Below are 20,902 nucleotides of genomic sequence, written 5' to 3'. Positions count from 1 at the left end.
ACAGTTGTATTACATTTACTTACATGACTTTATGCCCACCAAAAACATAATAAATAAATTAAAATGAACATGCTCATTATTGAAGCGGTGTATTCAGGTCATTGTGTGTATGAATTGCATTCTGAATAATAAAAAAAGAGTGTAACAACATTGACCAAAATACATATAGTGAATGGGATTTTTACTTCTGGAATCCGACTGCTGAACTCAATAGGCTAATGAGAATAAAATAACAAGCCTCGGAGTCTCCACTGAGGGCGGATTCAAGGCGACGGGGGGTTCAGGTTAACAAACCCACAGCAGCTACTGATTTGACAGCTCTGATTGATAAATCAGAGTGGTGTTATTTACTCTGATGTCATCGTGAAGGGCAAAAGTCATCAGAACATAATAACCAGGTTGATGCTAGCTTAGAGGAATGAATTCTTTGCCACTATTAATCATGCACTGATGGAAAGACATTACCTCATTGGAGGTCCCCAGTGGCCAGTTTACCTCTATCTGTCACACACCACAAAACACTGAACAACTGTTCTCTCCTTTCTGAGTGCTCTCACTCTCGGGCACAGTCCACTTGGTACGAACAAGGCCAAAGTACCTAACACGCCATTACCTCTGATAAATTTGTCTCTCAGAAGTTGCTGGTGATATAAAGGGAGAGCGCTTTCTGCCATTTACTCGTATGTCGTCCATCAGTTTAGCTCAAACTCTGTACATTTTGTGCTTGCGTAGGTGTATGAAGTGGACGGTGTAGCAGACAGCCTGGACATGCCTGTCACGAGCGGCTCTGTGGGACAGTTTGACAAACAGATGGCTTTTGTGTACATGATAAATTATGTTCAGTGCCGTAATGTGACAACACCACATCAAATGAGTGTCAGTGACGTCTGAGAGTTGGGTGCACAAAGCTGATGAGATTATGGTGTGAGCTGCATCTGATTATATCGGGATGCCCTGATGAAAAATACAGCATAGTTAAGATGGTTTAGCTCTTACATAACCAGTAAAACAAGTGGGTAACCAGCATAAGGTATGCTTTAAGTAGCTGGTTAAACTTGTGCCAGTAACAGACTAGCATTGCCCAATTAAAACTAGCCTAAAACTAGTCTAAAAGCTTTTTAAATGTTAAATGTTAATTACAATAATAAAGATTGGCAATGCAGGTTAAAACAATATACCGCTATCCATAATAAAAAGCAAATACATAGCACAAATAGGGTAGCCCGATTCACAAACAAATGACTGATTTTAACTGATTCTTTTGAATCATCAATCAACTATTTTACTATTTATAACTATTTTCAGGCAACAAAGAATTGAAGGCTCATAAAACTTGCACCAGTACTATTACTCACTGGTTGTGGACTGTTCTGCCTCTGTCAAACAGGTAAGCGATCACTCAGTGGAATTACCTCAGGAATAATTGGGTAATATTTGGATTAAACACGTGCTTACAGTATATTGCATAATTATATATAGTCACCAAAAAGGTTTTCAGTTTGTAATTAAAAGCAATCCAAACATGAAACTGTGTGATGCTTTAGCTCCAAATTCAGTATACACATTAACAATGCATACAGTACAGGCAAGAAGATGAATCTAGACCGCAATGCGTAACATTGTATATTAAGTGTTTTCTTAATAACAGTTTTCAGTTACACTTTATTTTATGGTGTCCTTGTCACAGTGTAATTATACATTTAAGTACTGAGTAATAACATACTAAGTTAATTAACATACTTACTATAGGGTTAGGGTTAGGATTAAGTTTGGTTTAGGGTTAGTTGAATGTAATATGCATAATTTATAGTTATTACTATAGTAGTTAGTGTTATGTGTAACAAAGACACTGTAAAATAAAGTGTTACCCAGTTTGCTATAGGGAAAAAGCATAAAATACTCCTGGTAATTAATGACGCATAACAATCTCTCCGATCACCAACATAAGATTTTGTGTCATTTGAATAATAAACTCTCTGATTGAACAGTTTAGTAATGAGAGGAACCTTAATGCTGTGAGCTTTCTCTATCATTCATGCAGAAATTAAAACTATCACAGGATATTGTGTATGAAATAATTTTTATTATTATTTATTTTACATGATATGGAAGTTTAATACATGGATGAGTTATGCATATTTTGGGTAAATGAATTAAAACAAGTTATTTTACACCAGCTTCTTTGTTACTCATCTAAAAAACAGAAGCATCATTCCATGGTTGCGTTACAAAAAATGACGTTAAACTTAGTCGCTAACAGATAAAATAGCATTTTAAAGTTATTTATTAAATTATAAATTATATTTATTGCAGTATTCATAACTTAAAAAAATGTATCAAATTCTGAAAGGTCTATCTATAATAATCATAGTAAGGAGTTTCCTAAAAAAATGTTTCAATCATTTAATGAAAAAAAATTGCGATATAAATTTCTAAATGAACAAAAAAGGTGGCTGGCCGCGCACTGATCCACTCAAGACTGAAAGTCTACAAAAGCATTTTTTATTATTTTATAAATTGCATAGTGCAAAAAGTGCAAAGTGCATGTGAGTTAAAAACAGATCTGTTTTTAACTCACATGCACTTTTTGCACTATGCAATTTATAAAATAATAAAAAATGCTTTTGTAGACTTTCAGTCTTGAGTGGATCAGTGTGCGGCCAGCCACCTTTTTTGTTCATTTTCCAATTCATCATTGGCTCTACGCACCTGTAGTACAAGGACCTGCAGTACAAGGACTTTTTCCTGTTTGGAGCGCTACATATTTTTTTCTAGTTTGATATAAATTTCTACTCACAATGTCCACGAATGCCATCCATCCATAAAAAAGCAACAACAACAACTAAAAAATAATGTTTCACAAAAAATCCCTCAGTGTAACCATACTACACTCAAAGGTGCTCTAATTAGGTCAGAAAGGTGGATTGTTGTAGACCTTCAGTATCACTGCGATCGCCTTTTGTGACTTACCTAATTACACTACAATGGTGTGAAAGGGCAGCATCCCTGCATGTCTCTGTGAAAGACCCTGTGGTCCTTACCCATCGACACGGATTAATTAAGACAGGAGGAAACCCTCTGTTAACACAAAGTGGGTCCCTTGAACTCTGACGGATCAACCTACAGTCATTACTTTTCTACCTGCTTAATCAACTTTCCCATGATGACCTTCAGCTCATCAGGATCAAACACATTTTTAGTCTCTCTCTTATAATGAACTCTCAGAATAAGAGATGCTCACAGACAACACCACCCAAACAGATTTTGATAAATGTCTTGTGGGTTCCAGTCGCACAAAACCATTCAAGTGTGAATGACATTTGAAGGACTCGGCGCCCTTTGAGAAGCAGGTGCATCCTCATATGGGGTTCAAAGGTAGGGATGCAATTACAGCGATGCACAGCCTCCAGCTCTATTTGTCATCATGGTAAGTCTGATATTTGAGTATGTGGGTCTGGATAAGGATGCAAAAGGCTCAAGCCAAGAAGCCCCAGATGCAATAATTTCAGAAAGTTTGCACTTCCTCACTACTCAGAGGTTCACAGACACCAATCCATGATTAATGTAAGGCTTTGCCAGGAAAGAGAGCTCTTTGGAGAGCAAGAACTTCAAGCTTCTGCTTTTCCATGAATATGTTTTTTGATACCGGAGTGTCTGAAATTGTTTTAAAAGCCCCTTTTTTGTAACATAAAAAGAGAGAGAAGTGCTGAAATATGTATCAGGCCTCCTCTGTCCATCCCACTGAAGAATATTAATGACTTATCCGAGGGAGGTCTTGGTTGTGACCAATTCTGATTTTCTACAAATGTCACAGGCAAAACATTTGGAGGAAATTTAGAGAGAATGAATTGTGCAGGAATTTTGCACGAGTAGCTTTAGTACCTGATTCACTGACGGACTTATGCAAATCAGGTAATGGCAAAAAAGCAATAGAAAATGCACACAAATATCTCTTTCAAATGAAATGTCAAAAGCACAATGAGCCTTGTGAATAAGGCACACTATATTGAGCTGAAATGACATAAAATGGAGGCCTGTTTGCACTGAAAATAATGACACAGCGAAAATGTCTTACATTTGGACCTGGTTAAACTGCTTTGTGGGTGGTTAATAAGACAGTTTTCACACAAAAGTGATGCCACTGTTTAGTTAAAAATTTTAATTAAGTACCTTTTGATGTTTTATATAAACCAGGTGACTGGACTCTGAACCTTTCAAAATGCTTCGTGACCAAAATACACTACTTTCAAATGATGTATTTGAAAGCAGTCGCTGATACTCATCAAACCAAGGCTGAAAAAACTGTAAAAAACAGTCAAATTGTGAAATATCATTACAAAGTAAATTTACAAGTAAAAACTGATATTTGTGTATATTATAATGTATTACACTGTGATGGCATTACTCCAGCATCATTCTAATATGCAGACTTAGTGCTCAAGAAACATTTAAATCTATGTTGAAAACTATTACTATTTTTGTGGACACCATGATACATATTTTTCAGGATTCTTTGATGAATAGAAAGTTCAAAAGAACTGAATATATTTGAAATAGAAATATTTTATAACATTATAAATTACTTTATTGTCACTTTTAATCAATTTATTGCATCCTTGCTGAATAAAAGTATTCATTTATTTTGAAAAAATACTGTGGACGGCTGTGTGCGCAACAGCATTTAAAAATAAATAAAATAAGTATAGTATAATAGTCTAAAATAAGTTTCATAATTAGATTGTTATTGACTACAAAAAAAGACCTTTATTGATGCAATAAAATAACCTTACCAGCAAGAGGGCATACATATTATCCGTTTTTGACAATGCATCAGCTATTTTGAGTGAAAACCTATTGTCTAAGCACTGTTTAAGGCCACATCCTGTTTAATTCATACCTCTAGGTTGACCTGGCACAAAGCTACAGTTTGCTTTGTATCTTGACTTTGACCTGTTGTATGGTCCATTTCTTGAGGCACAGCCTGTGGGCTCCAGGGAACGGAGCTCAGACTCGCCATTACTGTTTACAGAGGCTTTCGTAAGTGATGTAAAATACACACTACCACCCGATGGCCTTCACACATTCATCCACGCAGAATCAGAAATATTGCCAGCTATTTTGGGGGTATAATCACTGGATGTGTTCCTTTAACTGCTGTAAACAGACTGAAGGAGAGATCGGATAAATAATACATATATATATATTTATAAAATCATTTACATAAATAAATAACGTTACATATAGATAGACACTTTTCAACTTTTTTACCAATTCACATAAAATGAAAAAGAAAAAAGTTACTAAATAACTGATGGATAGACATAAAATGAGCGAAAAAGAACGTGTACTGTAGATGTCAAAGACTGTGTGGAGCTACATCAAGAACACTGGATAATTCAGCAGAAGCCTGAGGGATAAATCTGATATTCTCTGCTCATAGTCACCTCCACAGACATAACACATTGATTTTTGAAGCTATCACTACCCTGAAGGGGACAGGAAAACTAGAGAGAGAACTCAGTTTATTTCTGAAACTGACTGATAAAATTTGACCAAGGCACTGGCTCTGAAATAGACAAACCTCCGGTTTTTCCTCTGGAAAATGGACATGGTTAAGCCAAGTTCATGGGTCAAAGCTTTGAGATTTTCAGAGCTGTTTTTTTTTTCTCATCTTGGCAAAAAGATGGCCTGGAGTGTTTAACTAGACACGAGCTATAAAACAGAGGGCACTGTAACAGACACTTACAGAGTGAGAACAGCCAAGATAACAGATCTCACACAGACATTATTAAAAATGGGCAAAGTCATGGACATAAGATACCCTCTATCTGATCTTACTGTAAATTATGGATGAGCTAAAGAGAATAGATGTGTTCCAATACCAACGCCTACATAGGCACCCTGACCATCATGGAATCCTGTAATCAAATTATTTGGAACAGAGGTTTTCAAGAAATGTTAATGACAATCACCCCCAATTATGACAATCTCCATATGACAGACCCCTTTCCTAAAATATAAAGACAGCTACACTAACATTCAAAAGTTGGGGTGAGTATTATATATATATATATATATATATATATATATATATATATATATATATATATACAGATTTTTACTTACAGGGATGCATTAAATTAATCAAAAGTGACAGTAAAGACATTTACATTGTTATAAACAATTCGGTATTTACAAAAATGCCTATTCATCAAAGAATTCTTTAAAAAGATGAAACAGTATAAATGTTTTAAACATTAATAATAATTAAAAACAAATTCAGCTTTGCTATCAAAGGAATTGAATTACATTTTTAAATTTGTGAAAATAGAAAACAGTTATGTTTGACAATATTAATTTAATTAATAGTAATTTCACTATATTACTGATTTTTTTTGCTGTATTTTTGATCAAATAAATGCAGCCTTGAGCATAAAATACTTATTTATAAAACATTAAACAAACAAACAAACTTTTGAATGGTGTTTACATATATGAATTATTTAAAAAATCATTAAGAATAATTTATGAAAAAGAATGTCATATTATAAAAACAACATGTTGATCGAAAATTTTATTAACACTGTACTAAACTAAATTAAAAAAATATTATCTGGAATGAGATTTCAATAGAGTCTGACGTTAACATGTGGCTAACTTTAATAAAAAGTACATAAAAATAAGCATGAAAATACACAGCACAAACAAATACTGGGCGATTTTTGTTTTATTGTAATTAGGCTGAACTATTGAATGAAATATATTTAATTACTATATTTGATCTGTATTTTTTTCATTGAGCTTGATGCAATGCATGATGGGATTTTCTTTCTCTATGAAAGGATACTGTACATGTGTTTCTTCCTGAGAAGGCCAATAGAAGGTTTGGAACAGCCTACACATCGGAAGCGCGGCTATAATGCCTTAGTTAAAATGCTGCCTCTGTAGACAGCGCACTGGGTTTTGGAAAAGAGAAAATGGCTCTCTCTGTTGAAAAAGGCTACGTGAGACATCTGTTCATTTTGGCTGAAGAGGAAGGAAAGCAAACATGAAAGAGTAGTTTGAAAGCAAATAAGCTGTTAAGGAACGATTCAGTGCAGCTTTTGAGGCCCACTGTGAACATACATCCCTGATAGATCAATGAATTATTGCACAACATCCATCAAGATCACTCACTAAACGCTGAATTCACACAGAGCATGAGAGTATACAGGAAATTAACATCACGTCCTCCATACACAACGTAAGGAATGGCTGCATCATATCCATTCTGCCTTATATACAAAAACTCTGTGATGATGATGATGCACAAGGTTTTCTATTGATACATTTCTTCTTTAATTTTAGCCACTTGATTTCTTTTTCTGCGATGAAACTAATGAATAAACTTGACTTTCATGGATGCTCACTGATGAATAAAAGCCTCTATTATGCACTAAAACATACAGTTCTCTTAACAAAAATTGAAAAAGGAATGAAAGAGCAGACACAAGGTTGTGAACATCCATATCTGAAGAAAACACAAAAAAGGTAAAAGATGGCATACGAAAAAAGCATGTTTACATTTAATATTCTTGCTCTCAAGGTTGGTAAATGCTTAAGATGCAAAAACTTTTCAAGCCACTGAGTTAAAATACATATAACGTCAATAATGACATTTGAGTCTTTCCTTTGACAGTAAAGGGTCCGTATGATTTTTCCCCATGTTTTTGAAAGTTTCTTATGCTCACCAAAGCTGCATTTATTTGCTCAAAAAACAGTAAAACAGTAATATTAAGAAACATTTTTTACCATTTAAAATAGCCATTTCATATCCAATATATTTTAAAATGTAATTTATTCCTGTGATGCAAAATAGAATTTTTTAGTCTTCAATGTAACATATGCTGGTGTTCAAGAAACATGATTTTGCTGATTTTTTGGGGGGAAATATCACTAGAATTCTGAAATATGATCAAATATGAGCTGAGAGTTCTATATTCTTGCTAAAATCTGAAAGCATAATACATAATAAAGGCATAATGAAAGCAAAATAGCTCAAATATTTGATAAAAGAACATACAAGATGCACGGAATGTGTGGTGCAATTCTCTGCCATTTCACTGTGGTAGTAATAAATAGCAAGTAATAAACCCAAATGTCCATTCACCTTAACTTTCTTGGTGGAGCTGAAAGTTCAATACTGAATAGGAATACACTGCAATAATGGAGATCCCCCAAGGGAATCATAGGGCAAACACTATACCTTACTATGATTATAATGTTATATTGTCCCAGTTTATGAGCTTGCTAAATTGCCTTCCGCCTGGATTGAAAAGGCTCTCAAATTACCTCGGCGGGGCAAATATTTAAGACCAAAGCACAGAGTCAACTCAAATTCATAAGCGCTAGAGGGCTTCATAAATTTCAAAGAAAACAGATTCACTTAAACAAGCGGGATCAATATATGATAGAATACTAGTGCGAGAGGAAAGGAGGGAGGCAATTGGCAGTTCTTTCAGTCTTCTGAGTTCACATGCCTTGAAGGTATCAGACTTTAGCTCGAGCCACAGAAAGAACCACAGCTGAATGCATATAAGGAGCAAAGCGAACACCACCGTGCATGACAATCTGAAGTTTTTTTCTGAATTATCCCATTAACACAATGGAACAGGTCTGTGATCGGTGCGATTCATCAAACTGTCAGCAACATGACTTGTCAGTGTTGTTCTTATAGGCTTACATTTCATGAGTGGAAAATCACTGGCAATTTTCAGTCGTCCTGTCAATTTCGGTTGTAATTGAACATGCAGCAAAGCTCCGAATACCTATTAGTTTTGCTTAGAGGGTATAACGGCACTAACGATTAAAAGGAAAACAAATGTGTAAGGAACCCTATTTTAAACCAGGCCACACCGCAAACACATCAGAGCATTAGCGTCCTAACACTAGAGATTTAATATCCATTTCCTGACAGTATCATTATAATGATTAACAATTTTACTGTAAACAGCAGTGTTTGACTAGCTCTACCTGGGTCCATTAGTAAATGAGTGGAAAACAAACAAAAGCAAACATATTTTCACTGGATTCCTCATGCTTAATTGGAGAACATCTCAAAAGTTGTATCATTCTCTTGACAACTGCGTACTTGATTACCATGGCAACACCCTTGCTGTAACATCACCTAATTATGACTAATTATCTGTTACTGAGGGAAGCAATCAGTACTCGCCATTGGCTCCTGAGAGATGTTGATTAAATGCTGAAAAACACTAAGAAACTTACCAACATAAGATGTCTCTACGATCATGATAATTCTCGTTTGAACAAAAAATGGGGGGTTTAATATATTGGATCTCTAAGGCTGTTAATGGGAGATTCAATTCTAAAAAACATGTCAGATCTGTTTTTGCATGAATCATCTTGAATAATTTAGATTCAGTGGGGAATTTCTAATCCCTAACATTCTACCATTCCCATCTATTACAAGTGGATTCGCCACACTGAGTCATTCATGTCAATTAACTTAACGTGTCGGCCATTAATCTTCAGCGCTTAAAGAAAAAGATGATGGAAACTCAATGCATTTAAATCAGTAGTTTTAAAATGCACTGAATTGGTGAAATGAGTAAGTAAAAGTAAGAAGATTGCAATTACACAAGTGTCCCCTCTGGAATTTGACTTAACTGCGGCCTATTAGCAAGACTACGCTCATTTACGGCACCATCAGACTCCTCATCCACATTTCCAAAGCCAATTTGCAGCTCAAGACAAGCAGAATGGACCTTTAACCTGGACAAGAAAAGGATGGAGCCACCAGGCAAACGGGCTGAGCTGCAAAGGTAACAGTAAAACAGTAAAACAGTACAGATGAAAGCTTGCTATATGACCTTACGAGTCTGAATGATGTCTGGATCATTCTACTATCCTACATCATTACGGGAAGTATAGCTTTATTTCCGGCACTTGATGTTTTTAACTGAACCGAATAATGCGTGGTTCAATTAACGGTTCTCACAAGTGAATACTTTTGCTGATGGGGACAAATTATTGTACTAAAATGCAGTTTCCTGCAATACTTACTCAATAGCACCACAACACCACTATTGAATCTACAGCGTAAAACAGAGATCAGTGCATTCCGATTCCCAATGGATCTCTTCAAAAACATACAGCACAATCAATGTACTCCAAATTTTTCTGAACAGTTCCTTTTAGTAAATCAAAAATTCAGAGGCTGCCCAATTCAGTGGCTGCATTCAAAGGCTGAATGCATCATAGTGGCACAACAGAGGCTGTCCCAATTCGAAGGCTCCAAAATGCAGCCTACAAATCCATTCTTGGTTTCCTGGGCCACGAAGGATAGAAAAGGGGAATCCTCACAGCCTAGCCTATCCCAAGATTTGCGTGTCGGTGATGACTGGATTTATTCATTTTTTTTGTAAAAAATGCTGGATTTCACTTTTAAATGTAAGTATTAGGTTTCAACTTACTTGAAAATCACCACTGTAAAAATTGTATGATCAATAAGATATGACAACATATATTTTTACATTGCTTTTACCAAAGTCCCTGTAAGACACGTCATTTCACTCTGCGGCCATCTTTGAAACGCCTCTCGGACATGCGAGTGCAGCTTCTATCTCTTTGAATGAAGAAACATCAAATTCTCCGAAACTGTTCGCCAAGCTTACAATTAAATTTCATATTTGAAATCAGCAATGAAATCTGACAACAGCTGTCTCATAAATGTTGTTTCTAAACGCTCGAATCATAACAGAAAATGACATTATTCAGGCTGGATCAAGCTAATGCGCAAGCGCAGTGAAAGTGCGTGTCTGACTGTTTCTATAGGAACCGGAGCTTCTAACGGCAGCTGCAGTGACATGATGACTTTACCAATCGGCGATTGGCTCTTATTTAGAAGGCAGGACTTATTCCGCCATATTGAGCGTTGCACTTTTCCCCATTCAAAGCAATACGTGTGACGCGTCTTGTGTTATTCTATAGTCTTTGCTTTTACTCAGCAAATTAAGTTAAGCAATTTTCAACTTTTTTTGTTAAACAATATTCAACTCAATTCAGTTTAATGTAATTTAAGTTGAAATTACTTAACATCCATATTGACTGTACTTAATTTAAGGCACCAACCTTTTTTTTTTTTTTTTTTTACAGTGTAGCCTACTGATACAAATTTAAAAGATTGTTAAAGCTGTTCAAATGTTGACTTGTAACTTACTAAGATGTGATTTTATAGATAGTTTATTCTCTTTATTATGTACATAAATGGACCAAGATGAACACATTTAGACAGGTTGTGAAGCCTGTTTTGTTTTCAGACGGTTAATTATAACTTTCATTAAAGTCCAGTGCAAATGTTTCTGCCACCTGTCAACGATGGCTGTCACAGTTGCTAAGTGACAAGAGCAATCCTCCGTAGGCTAGACCGTCCCATTACTTAGACCTTCAAGGACTTCGAAGTTGTGGCCTTTAAAGTCTGTGTCCTTCGAGGGAAGCATCCTCTGAACTGGGACACAGCTAGTGTTGTGTGATTCCTGAAAGAATGATTCTTATGAATAGTTTCTTTTAGTGAATAAAAAAAAAAAGTACAAGGCAATCAGTGTACAGTAGTCTGATACCTGAAAGAATAACTTATCTTTCTAGTGAACCAAAATCATTCAGCACAATCAATATATTCTGATTCCTGAACGAATGACTCTTAATAAGCAATTTTTTAGTGGATCAAAAACATACAGCGAAATCAGTGTAGTGCAATTTCCAAACAAAAGATGCTTATGAACGATTTTCTTCAGTAAATCAAAACATACAGAGAAATCAGTGTAATGCAATTCCTGATTTATTATTTTTAGTGAATCAAAGTCTTAGAAAGCACAATCTGATTCTGGAATAAATGGCTGCAATGAGTCAGTTCTGACTTGTACTGGTACTGACTGGTAGTTCATATGACATATAGTTAAAGATGCACATGATCAATTTTGTCAGTAATGTTTTATAACAATAAATAAATTAAATTTTACCACTTTTTTATTTTAATATAGCCGTCTCTTATATAGTTATGGCCATTATTAAATTGTATTTATTCCACCTCTACATTTTTGTAAACATACATTTTGCAAGGATTTTTAAATACTTTATTTAATATAAAATGTAAATAGAATTTAATTTCCAAATACTTATTCCTTAAATGTTTTATAATAATCGTTAATAAGCCATTAATGAACCAGCATTAATGGCTGACTTTTTGGTTTAACAAACATTGTTCAACTAGCAGTTGACAGAAAATGTTCAGGTGTTGTACAATGTGACGCTATAAGGATGAGCAATTCATTGCAGTATTTCCATAAACCTTATCAGCCATTTATGAAGAAAGATTGATCATGAATGCTCTCAATTCAACATCTACACCCCAGGACTAAGGCATTCAGAAGCATGACTAAGGCAATCATTTATTAATTTGTCAAGGTAATATTTCTTTAACTAACGATTCTCTGCAGATGGAGGAAAAAAAATCAAAGATCTTAAAACTACACTCAATTTGTATTCTAATAAGCCTACCCCAAGTCAGATTAACAAGAAAAGCCCTGTCATGCAACCACACGTATAAACCTGTCTAAACTTATATACTGTAGAAAAATATATTAGGGGTTCAAATATGGAATCTTAAAGAATTTGATTGGCTTTAATTGAAAATGAAGTTCATGTGTGGTAGAGTCATATGATTCATTGATATTCAATGAAACAAAATTAATAATTCAAAGTGGGAAATTTTTTTTACATCATATGATATATTAGTCAACAAATTGGTTCACTCAACCTGACTAATTATAGTGCAATGGTTACCGTAGTACTTTTCTCTGTAGTACAGAAGAATAAGTGACACCCCATATCAATTCTTCCATTGATAAAGTCCACAATTGATCCAGTAAATCCAATAACATGCTGAAGTCTGAAACAGGATCGAAATTTCAGATCGTGTAGACCTTTTAGATTAGGTCAAACCACAAAATTAATCTCACAGCTGTCACCGAGCACTTACTATGCATGGAACTTCATCAAGTTATTACCTGACTCTTCCATGCTGTAGTTCAATGTGGAGTCAATTTGCTTTTCTTAAAAGAGATAAAGTATTCCATAGAGGCGGGGCCCAATTAGCCTTGAGGTTAACAATGTAAGAATAACTACCCTTTCTCCTAATGGCCTATTAGCACAGGAGTTTGGCGAGTGTGTCCAGAATGCCTATAGATGTCTTTGGACTAATGCTCCTCTATAGACTGACAAAGACACATCTTACATCAACAAAAAAGGACAATTTCATTAACATGAAGGCTAAACTCTTTAAAATCTCAATTTTTTCTTCCAGACAGTGATGAGATTTCAATATGAACTCGTTTGAAATATGAATGCATTTCTCATCCAATTCTTCCAAGACCAAATGTTCAGGGCTATGTTATCAACATTACATTTGAAGATACTTTAAGAGACAAAGTTTATACCTAAAAAAAATACCTATTTTATACAGTACTTTAATAATGTACATCAACAGTGTCCAACCATGTCTATCTGTCTGTATGTATGTATTTATAATCAATTCATGATTTTTTTTAACATCCAAAACCAAGCTCTCTTATAATTCCACTCCTGCATCCTTCCATCACTGTCATAGAGACAACAATCTGCTAGCTGTGCTTGTCCACCCTGATATGGAACGGCTTTTCACAATCCTGTTGAAATCAAATTCTGATGGATGCAATGAGATCCTGTGCGTTTTTTTGTTTGTTTTTTTCTCATTCCTATTTCACTAAAAAATGTATAGAATTAAATGAATTGTGTATGCAAATTCATGTTGACTTTAAGCTATAAAGGACAAACCTGAGCATTAAAGTTTAACTCTAAGACATGATGCAACTTTACCATAGCTACAACTGGTGCTGATTGATCATATAGTATTTAAACATACAAAATTTAAACATTAAGTAATTTATCAACTAGGTGCTACTTTGCTAGAAAAACAACAGTTTAAAAAAGAGGCTGATGAAACCTTATGAGATCTCTATGTAAGAGCCACTGCGTCTGTGTGGGGGAAGAATGTCAGCTCACCTGATGCAATGTCCACCCGCATGTTCTTCTGCTGGGTGACGTTAATGTGCGCTGTGACTTTTCCATCGTTTAGAGCCAATTCCAGCATTCCATCTGCCAAAGAGCTGAACAGGAGCAGGCCGCTGGGGTTCCAGGAACGGAACTGGAATCCCACAGACACCATATTGTGGTCCCTCCTCCCCGGCAGCTGCAGAAAGCTTGTGCCATTGAAGAAGACGGGGAACGTGTGTGTGTCCACGCAGGAGAATGTCAGGTTGCGCTGAAAACAAGGCAGGATACAAAACACTTAAAAGCCATTTATGTTATTTAGAATGTAGACGGTGAGATGTAATTGGTCAAACAACTGTTTTCTTTATACAGTAGCATGTATCAAACCTGATATCACTTCTTAAAAATAAATCAGGTCTCCCAACATGGCCAAGCTAGTTATGCTGGTCCATTTTGAGGCTTTTAAAGGGGTGTTAGAAGTTTTAGACCTTTTTAAACCAGGTAAGACCAGCAAAGAACCTTAGATCAGCTGTTTTTGTTGCAAAAATATATGTCTCTGTTCAACAGCAAATTCAACACAACACACTGTATAATGTATTTCTCAAATGCAACATCTTTAATACACTTACAAGGCTGCAAAATAAAGTGACTAGAAAATAAATCTGAGTCTGAATTGGTTGAGGACCTTTCATGTGGAACATGGGCTTAAAGAAAGATCTCTCAAAGTGCTGCTACAGCATGTTCTCAACCACGCCTTTGATTTCTGAACCTTAAGCTGGAAAAGGGGTGCATGGAAACAACGACGAGGGCTTTTATTCATAACTCTCCAGCTCTACATCCTTCTAAATGGTAATTTGGAGGCACCGAATGCACTTCAGCCTTATTTCAAATATAGAGAACTTAATCAGTCTCATCACAATGAAATAGAAAAGTGCACTCAGCCTTTCTCAGAGCTTCATAAGAGAACCTCCGCCCATGCGATGTGTTTCATCAACCTTGAATATAATCCTTCAGACATGAATAATAATTCAGAGCCTGTCTATGGTGGACACATGTCAAATTTGCAAGGAAAACTTTGCTATTTACACGCAATTAAAGGGATAGTTCAACCAAAACTGAAAATGTTGTCATCATTTACTCATCCTCATCTGGTTCCAAGCCTGTATGATTTAATTACTTATGTGGAACACAAAAGAAGATATTTTGGAAAATGTCTCAGTGGTTTTTGTCCATACAATAAAAGTCAATAGGGTCCAATGTTGTTTTGGACCCCATTGACGTTCATTGACTTTTTGTGCAGAGAAAGAAAGTCATACAAGTTTGGAACGACATGGGGACGAGTAAATTATGACAATTTTCATTTTAGGTTAATTTTTGCCTTCTAAAATACAGTACAAGCATGATTGGTTTATTTGTCAAAATCAAAATCTCTAGAACAAAAATATGTTAATCTAAACCAAATATATTGTGATTTACCATAATGCTTGACTGATGTTCTATGACATGATGTGCTGGTGTAATTGTACGGCAGAGATACAATTTTATGTATCAGTAAAAAAGCATTGTGTCTCTTTATGTTTGTGGTTCCATTAATGAATCACAGAACAATGATATGCTTATCGGATATGATGTGCAATTATAGCATTCTTTGTAATATCACAGGCAGTGGAAATTAGATTATTATCAGTACTGACAACAGTCATCAAATCCGCATAGATGATTAACATTCCCATCAGCATGTTGTAACAAATTAAACGGAACCATACAGCATACAGTAGATATGAGGTTTTTAATGCAAGCTCCATCAATATCACGTCTGAACCACTACACATTCTGAAGTGTCAACCTTGCACATCTCTTCATGGTCATACACCTCCACAAAAACCTCCAGGCAAAAACAAGCCAAACATTAAATATGCACATATGAACTGTCATAAATGAGAAAGTTATGCAATCAAAATCAATCTCTGATCAGTCAGATATGGTCCGTGTTGTTGATTGAAATGGGAATCGACTCACAAAGCTGGAGGTGTCAAGTTTCTTTCTTCTGGCCAGGTCAGTGATGTTCTCTCCATTGTAGTTGATGCTCTCCATGCAGCCTTTGAAGTTTCTTCTACCTCCTGAGACTGGCTTCCCAGAATAAGGCATCCCTCCAAAAGTCAGCTGCATGGAGAAATCAGAAATCTTAGAGACATAAGCCAGAAAAACTGAATCAAAGCATTTCAACCCACCAAGTTCAACACAACAATATATACAGAGTGTGGGGTAAGATGTGCCAGTGGGTAAGCCAAGTCACCTCCTAATTTTTTTAATTAAAAATTTTTTTTTTGTCAAAGCAAATTATTGCAGGTCTATAAATAAATGGCATGCATGTTGGTGAAATGGCAGTGCAAAAAAAACTATAAATTATCCAGATAAAGATATTTATTTATTAATATTTACCGTAATAATGAATAATTATTAGCATTATAAGCATTTAATTATTACCTCTCTTTCATTTCTACTTCCCTGGGGAAAACCTAAATAAAAGTGGCTCCTCTACCCCAATATCCCCCTATGTCAAAACTGCATATGAGAAGAGTGCAGTCATATAAACACATCTTGGTGTTTTAGCCACAACCAAAAAATATTTCAGCTTGTGACAATGGAGTAAAATTAGACATATTTTGTAAAATCAGATAATATCTAGCTATTGAAAGATGCTTAGTAAATACTATTAAACATACAGTTTCGAACAGAGCACTAGTGCTTCAACACAATAGTCGATAAATGCAATTGTTTGTAAATGCAGTCTGCGCTCCAGCAGAAAACGACACCCTGGTTTGGATCCATTCTTGGCTCAATTAATCAGACACTTTCACTTTAATTGGGGTCAATTTGTCTCAGACCAACTGAGCTGTAACTAGCCCTGTAGCATCCAATGGCAACAGGAGCGTCTGAGCTCAAATGAATAGATAAGGATTTGCTCTCACACCATATTCTTTACGTAGCTGAAAATCAATTTCTTATACATTCCTCTACAGTGCTTGTTAATGCGCATCATTTCTGTTTGATAACAGTAATACCCTGCTACATATTATTAGTGTGGATTAATCCTGTGTGGAGAAGCTCTGTGCAAAAAAGCTTTCAGTTGCTCTGTGCAAAAAAGAATAACAAGGGATAAAAATCCCATTGCAAGCACAGTGAGAACCTCCCTGGGACAAAGTGTCTTGGTTTGACATCAGGGCTTTGAGCTTGAGATCTCTGGATTGGGTGACGCATGCAGTGTGACCGGAATAATACAGAATAATACAGATAATTACAGAACAGTGTACTCTATTGCTTTCAGTTGTTTGCCTTCTGCGTCAAATTAAGACACATTTAATTATTTGCATTTGTAAATAAGAATATATATATATATATATATATGTATATTTTGGAGCACCTAACCCCACCCTTACTAGCCTGGGAAAACCCAGACAAACTTCCGGCAAATTTAGATTTGCTCTGCAAGTAGTCTGGCAAAGAGCCCATTCAAGCCGATTTCTAATCCGTCCAAATCGAGGCACCAATCAGAAACGTTGAGGCGTGCTTTACACGATGACGATCGCTCTGATTGGTTTTAGGTCTATCCAATTGCGCCCAGAGGCATTTGAGCGACATCCGTTGGTGAAGCGCACCAACTTTTAAATGCATTATTATATTCAAATTGCAAACACATGAGGACAGTCTCCATGAAAGACCCACTGGCAGATGAACGTGCTACTACATTTCTCTCCGAAACGGTAGGAAATTAAATTAGATTTAATAGAGGATTTTAACTGTGACAAGATGATTGACAGGGCAGTTTACGTGACAGGATGCACGCGACAGATCCGTCCGATAAAGATGACGAAGTAGTATGTCCCAAAGCTTGCCTACTTTTTTGCTACACATTCAAAAGTAAATACCTTTTCTTCACAAAAAGAGTACATACTTTTATGGCGTAGTGTAACTTAGGCGAATTGGGACGCAGCATATGGTTTTACACGATGACGATCGCTCTGATTGGTTTTAGGTCTATCCAATTGCGCCCAGAGGCATTTGAGCAACGTCCGTTGGTGACGCCCCTTTGGAAATGAGTTATTAAAGAAGCTTTGCCAGACCATAACTCAGTTACTACTGAGAATGGTCTGGTTTTAACCAGGCTACACCCTTACCCTACCCACTTCTCAACGAACACGTAACAGGCAAATACAAGTACAGTCAAAGATATGTATTGCAAAAATTTACCCAAAAACAGTATAAAAGCATTACAAACCACTCGTGTTGTGTTCAAGTCTTCTGAAGCCATACAATTACTTTATATGAAGAACAGAGTGGAACTTAAGGTTTTAATCGCTGAAAATGATCCAGGTCAGTGATATCTCATTCTAAAGATACACCCAAACTACACCCAGTGCCATTTCACAATCAAAGCTAACATAATGCTTCTTCTTAATGTGAGCAGAGGATCTGAGCTTGACGATGGATGGAGACGGTGATCGCTTTTGGGTCTGTTCCTCACACAAATCAATCGTTTGGTCGGAACACTTGGAATATTGTACTTTTAAATAAATTGTGGTTGTAGTCGTATCTGCCTGATATATCCTGTGTTTTATATTATATAATACACAAATGGGTAGTTTTATGGATAGGGGTTGGGTTACATGCTCAAACATGCCTAAACACTGTAAATAAAAGAGTGATGATTCTAGCTGATTACACTGAATATCACACCCCAACATATATGTCATAATTGCTAAATAAACCCCAATATATAATTTTCATCATGATGATAAAATTTCCATGTCTGTGTGTAACACCAAAGGTTTCTCAGTGAAAGAAATGGAGTACCCTGCACATCGAAAAAGTATGCTAAAGGGGTACCCTGTGCGTTAAAAAGTGATGCGGAGGGGTTCTGACCAAGCATCAATATGTGATGAGTTAGGAGTGAGACTGTGTTGCAAAGTACCATAAAAGTGTTTTTTGTATTCTATTCCATGTCTTCTGAAGCCATACAGTATTAACAAACTGGCACTTTGTTTAAGGAACAGACCAAAATTAAATTTTTCACTGTGGATCTTCTAGTAGGTCTCAAATCAAATTTGATGTCAGACAAATCACGTCTGGCAAGATTTTTACTAAATAATGGCTTACATTTCAGCCTGTTCCCACACAAAGCTACTGTACCATATGACTTCAGAGGATCTATGTAGTTCACAAGTCATATGGATAGCTTTTATGATACTTTATGGTGCCTTTGTGTCATTTTGGAGCTTGACAGCCCCAGTAGCCATTCATTTTTATTAGATGTAAAACACCATGGAGCAGTGTTTCCCAACTTCCCAACTGTTTTGATGCTTTATACATGGTCAGATACGTGCATGTGTCATTATAAGATTAACATTTCATGAAAATCAAGCTCAGATGGAGAGTTACGAGGCTTTTGACCAGCGAATGACAGAACTTTTTTCCGTCAGTGGATTTAGTTCTTTATTTACCTTTATATTGCAAACAAGCAGCGATCTCCAAACTGTGCGGCATTTCATTCACCATAGAGGCAGGTGGAGTTACGAGGTTTGACGGACAGTATAAGGAGCCAATGAAGTTACGAGGTTTAGTCACAATCTCTTTTATATGCTTTTCATTGGTTAAATATTTGTAAAACCCACATACAGAGGTAAAGGATGACCAATAGCATTGATTTTTTTTAAATAATAGATACAAGTTTTCCACCTGACAGCAACGTTTTTTTTGTAGTATTTAATTTATTTATTTTATTTTATTTTTTGGCATGTAATAATTTTCCATGACACACCTGACAGCCTGTCACTGCACACTAGTGCACCACGGCACAGTGATTGGTAAACACTGCCATAGAAGATAATCTTCAAAAATGAAGGAAGTCAAACAGATTTGAATAAACATCTTCAATTTAGGTGCACTATACTTTTACCAGCAATACTGACTTAGTCAACCAGCATGACCAAGTTTTGTTGGTGAAAAACATGGTTATGTTGGTTTAAATAACAGAATAACACCAAACCAGCACTAAGGCCCAATCCCAATTCTATTTTATACCCCTTCGCCTACCCCTAACCCTTCGCCTATCCCTTACCCTTGCCCCTTGAAACAGAGTGGCAAGGCGTAGGGGTGAAAATATTCCCCTAAGAAATGGGACACCACTACTACACCGTTACACGTCATTATACGTCGTTGCTAGCGCCTACGTCACAGGAGATGCGCCAATGTTTATCACAAACTTCCAAGATGCTGTCGTCAGCTGTAGTCTTGCGTGAGTTACAGCTATTTTTTTGCATTTTTCTTCTGAAGTTCGCAGAAAACAACGGAGATGACGATATCTTCTACGCCTAATGCTGCGTTCACACCAAACGCGAATAGAGCGTCTGGCGCGAGTGATTTCAATGTTAAGACGCGTTTACGCACGCCTGGAGGTCTTGCGGCGTGAATGAGGCGTTTAGCGCGGCGCGGTGGACGCAAATTCGCCTCATTCGCGCGTCCACTTCGCTTCAAACTTTTGCTTTTTACATGCGTCATATTGTTAACAAACTTTAGCGATTTTTTTGCAACCGTTTCTTTGAAGAACATGACCGTAAATATGAACACAAGATTGACATAAAGAAAATGATTATTGGCAGTCATGTTGCCTCTGTAGCCGGTGTATGCAGGTACATTTCTCATACCCCTTCGTTTGAAGTGTGGTCCCGAAAAATCTTCGTTTCAAGGGCTATCTGGCCCTTCCCCCTACCCCTACCCCTCCAACCAAAAGAGAATCGAGACAACTCTACCCCTT

At 36.2% G+C, this 20,902-nt stretch overlaps 1 protein-coding gene across 2 annotated transcripts in view; it reads right to left on the bottom strand.

Annotated features, from left to right (window-relative positions):
* Positions 1-20,902, bottom strand: part of cntnap2a (contactin associated protein 2a) — a 386,613-nt gene that overhangs the window by 171,774 nt on the left and 193,937 nt on the right. For both annotated transcript variants that reach the window (XM_079862570.1, XM_079862571.1), the window contains exons 7-8: positions 16,108-16,251; positions 14,101-14,359 (exon numbers count right to left, since the gene is read on the bottom strand). In XM_079862570.1, the coding sequence (XP_079718696.1) occupies positions 14,101-14,359; positions 16,108-16,251 (403 nt within the window). The remainder of the gene's footprint in view (positions 1-14,100; positions 14,360-16,107; positions 16,252-20,902) is intronic.

Source organism: Squalius cephalus (genome assembly GCF_949319135.1).
Source record: "Squalius cephalus genome assembly, chromosome: 25".
Lineage (NCBI taxonomy): Eukaryota > Metazoa > Chordata > Actinopteri > Cypriniformes > Leuciscidae > Squalius > Squalius cephalus.
Note: the sequence above shows the minus strand (reverse complement) of the source record. Positions and strands in the feature narration are given on the sequence as shown.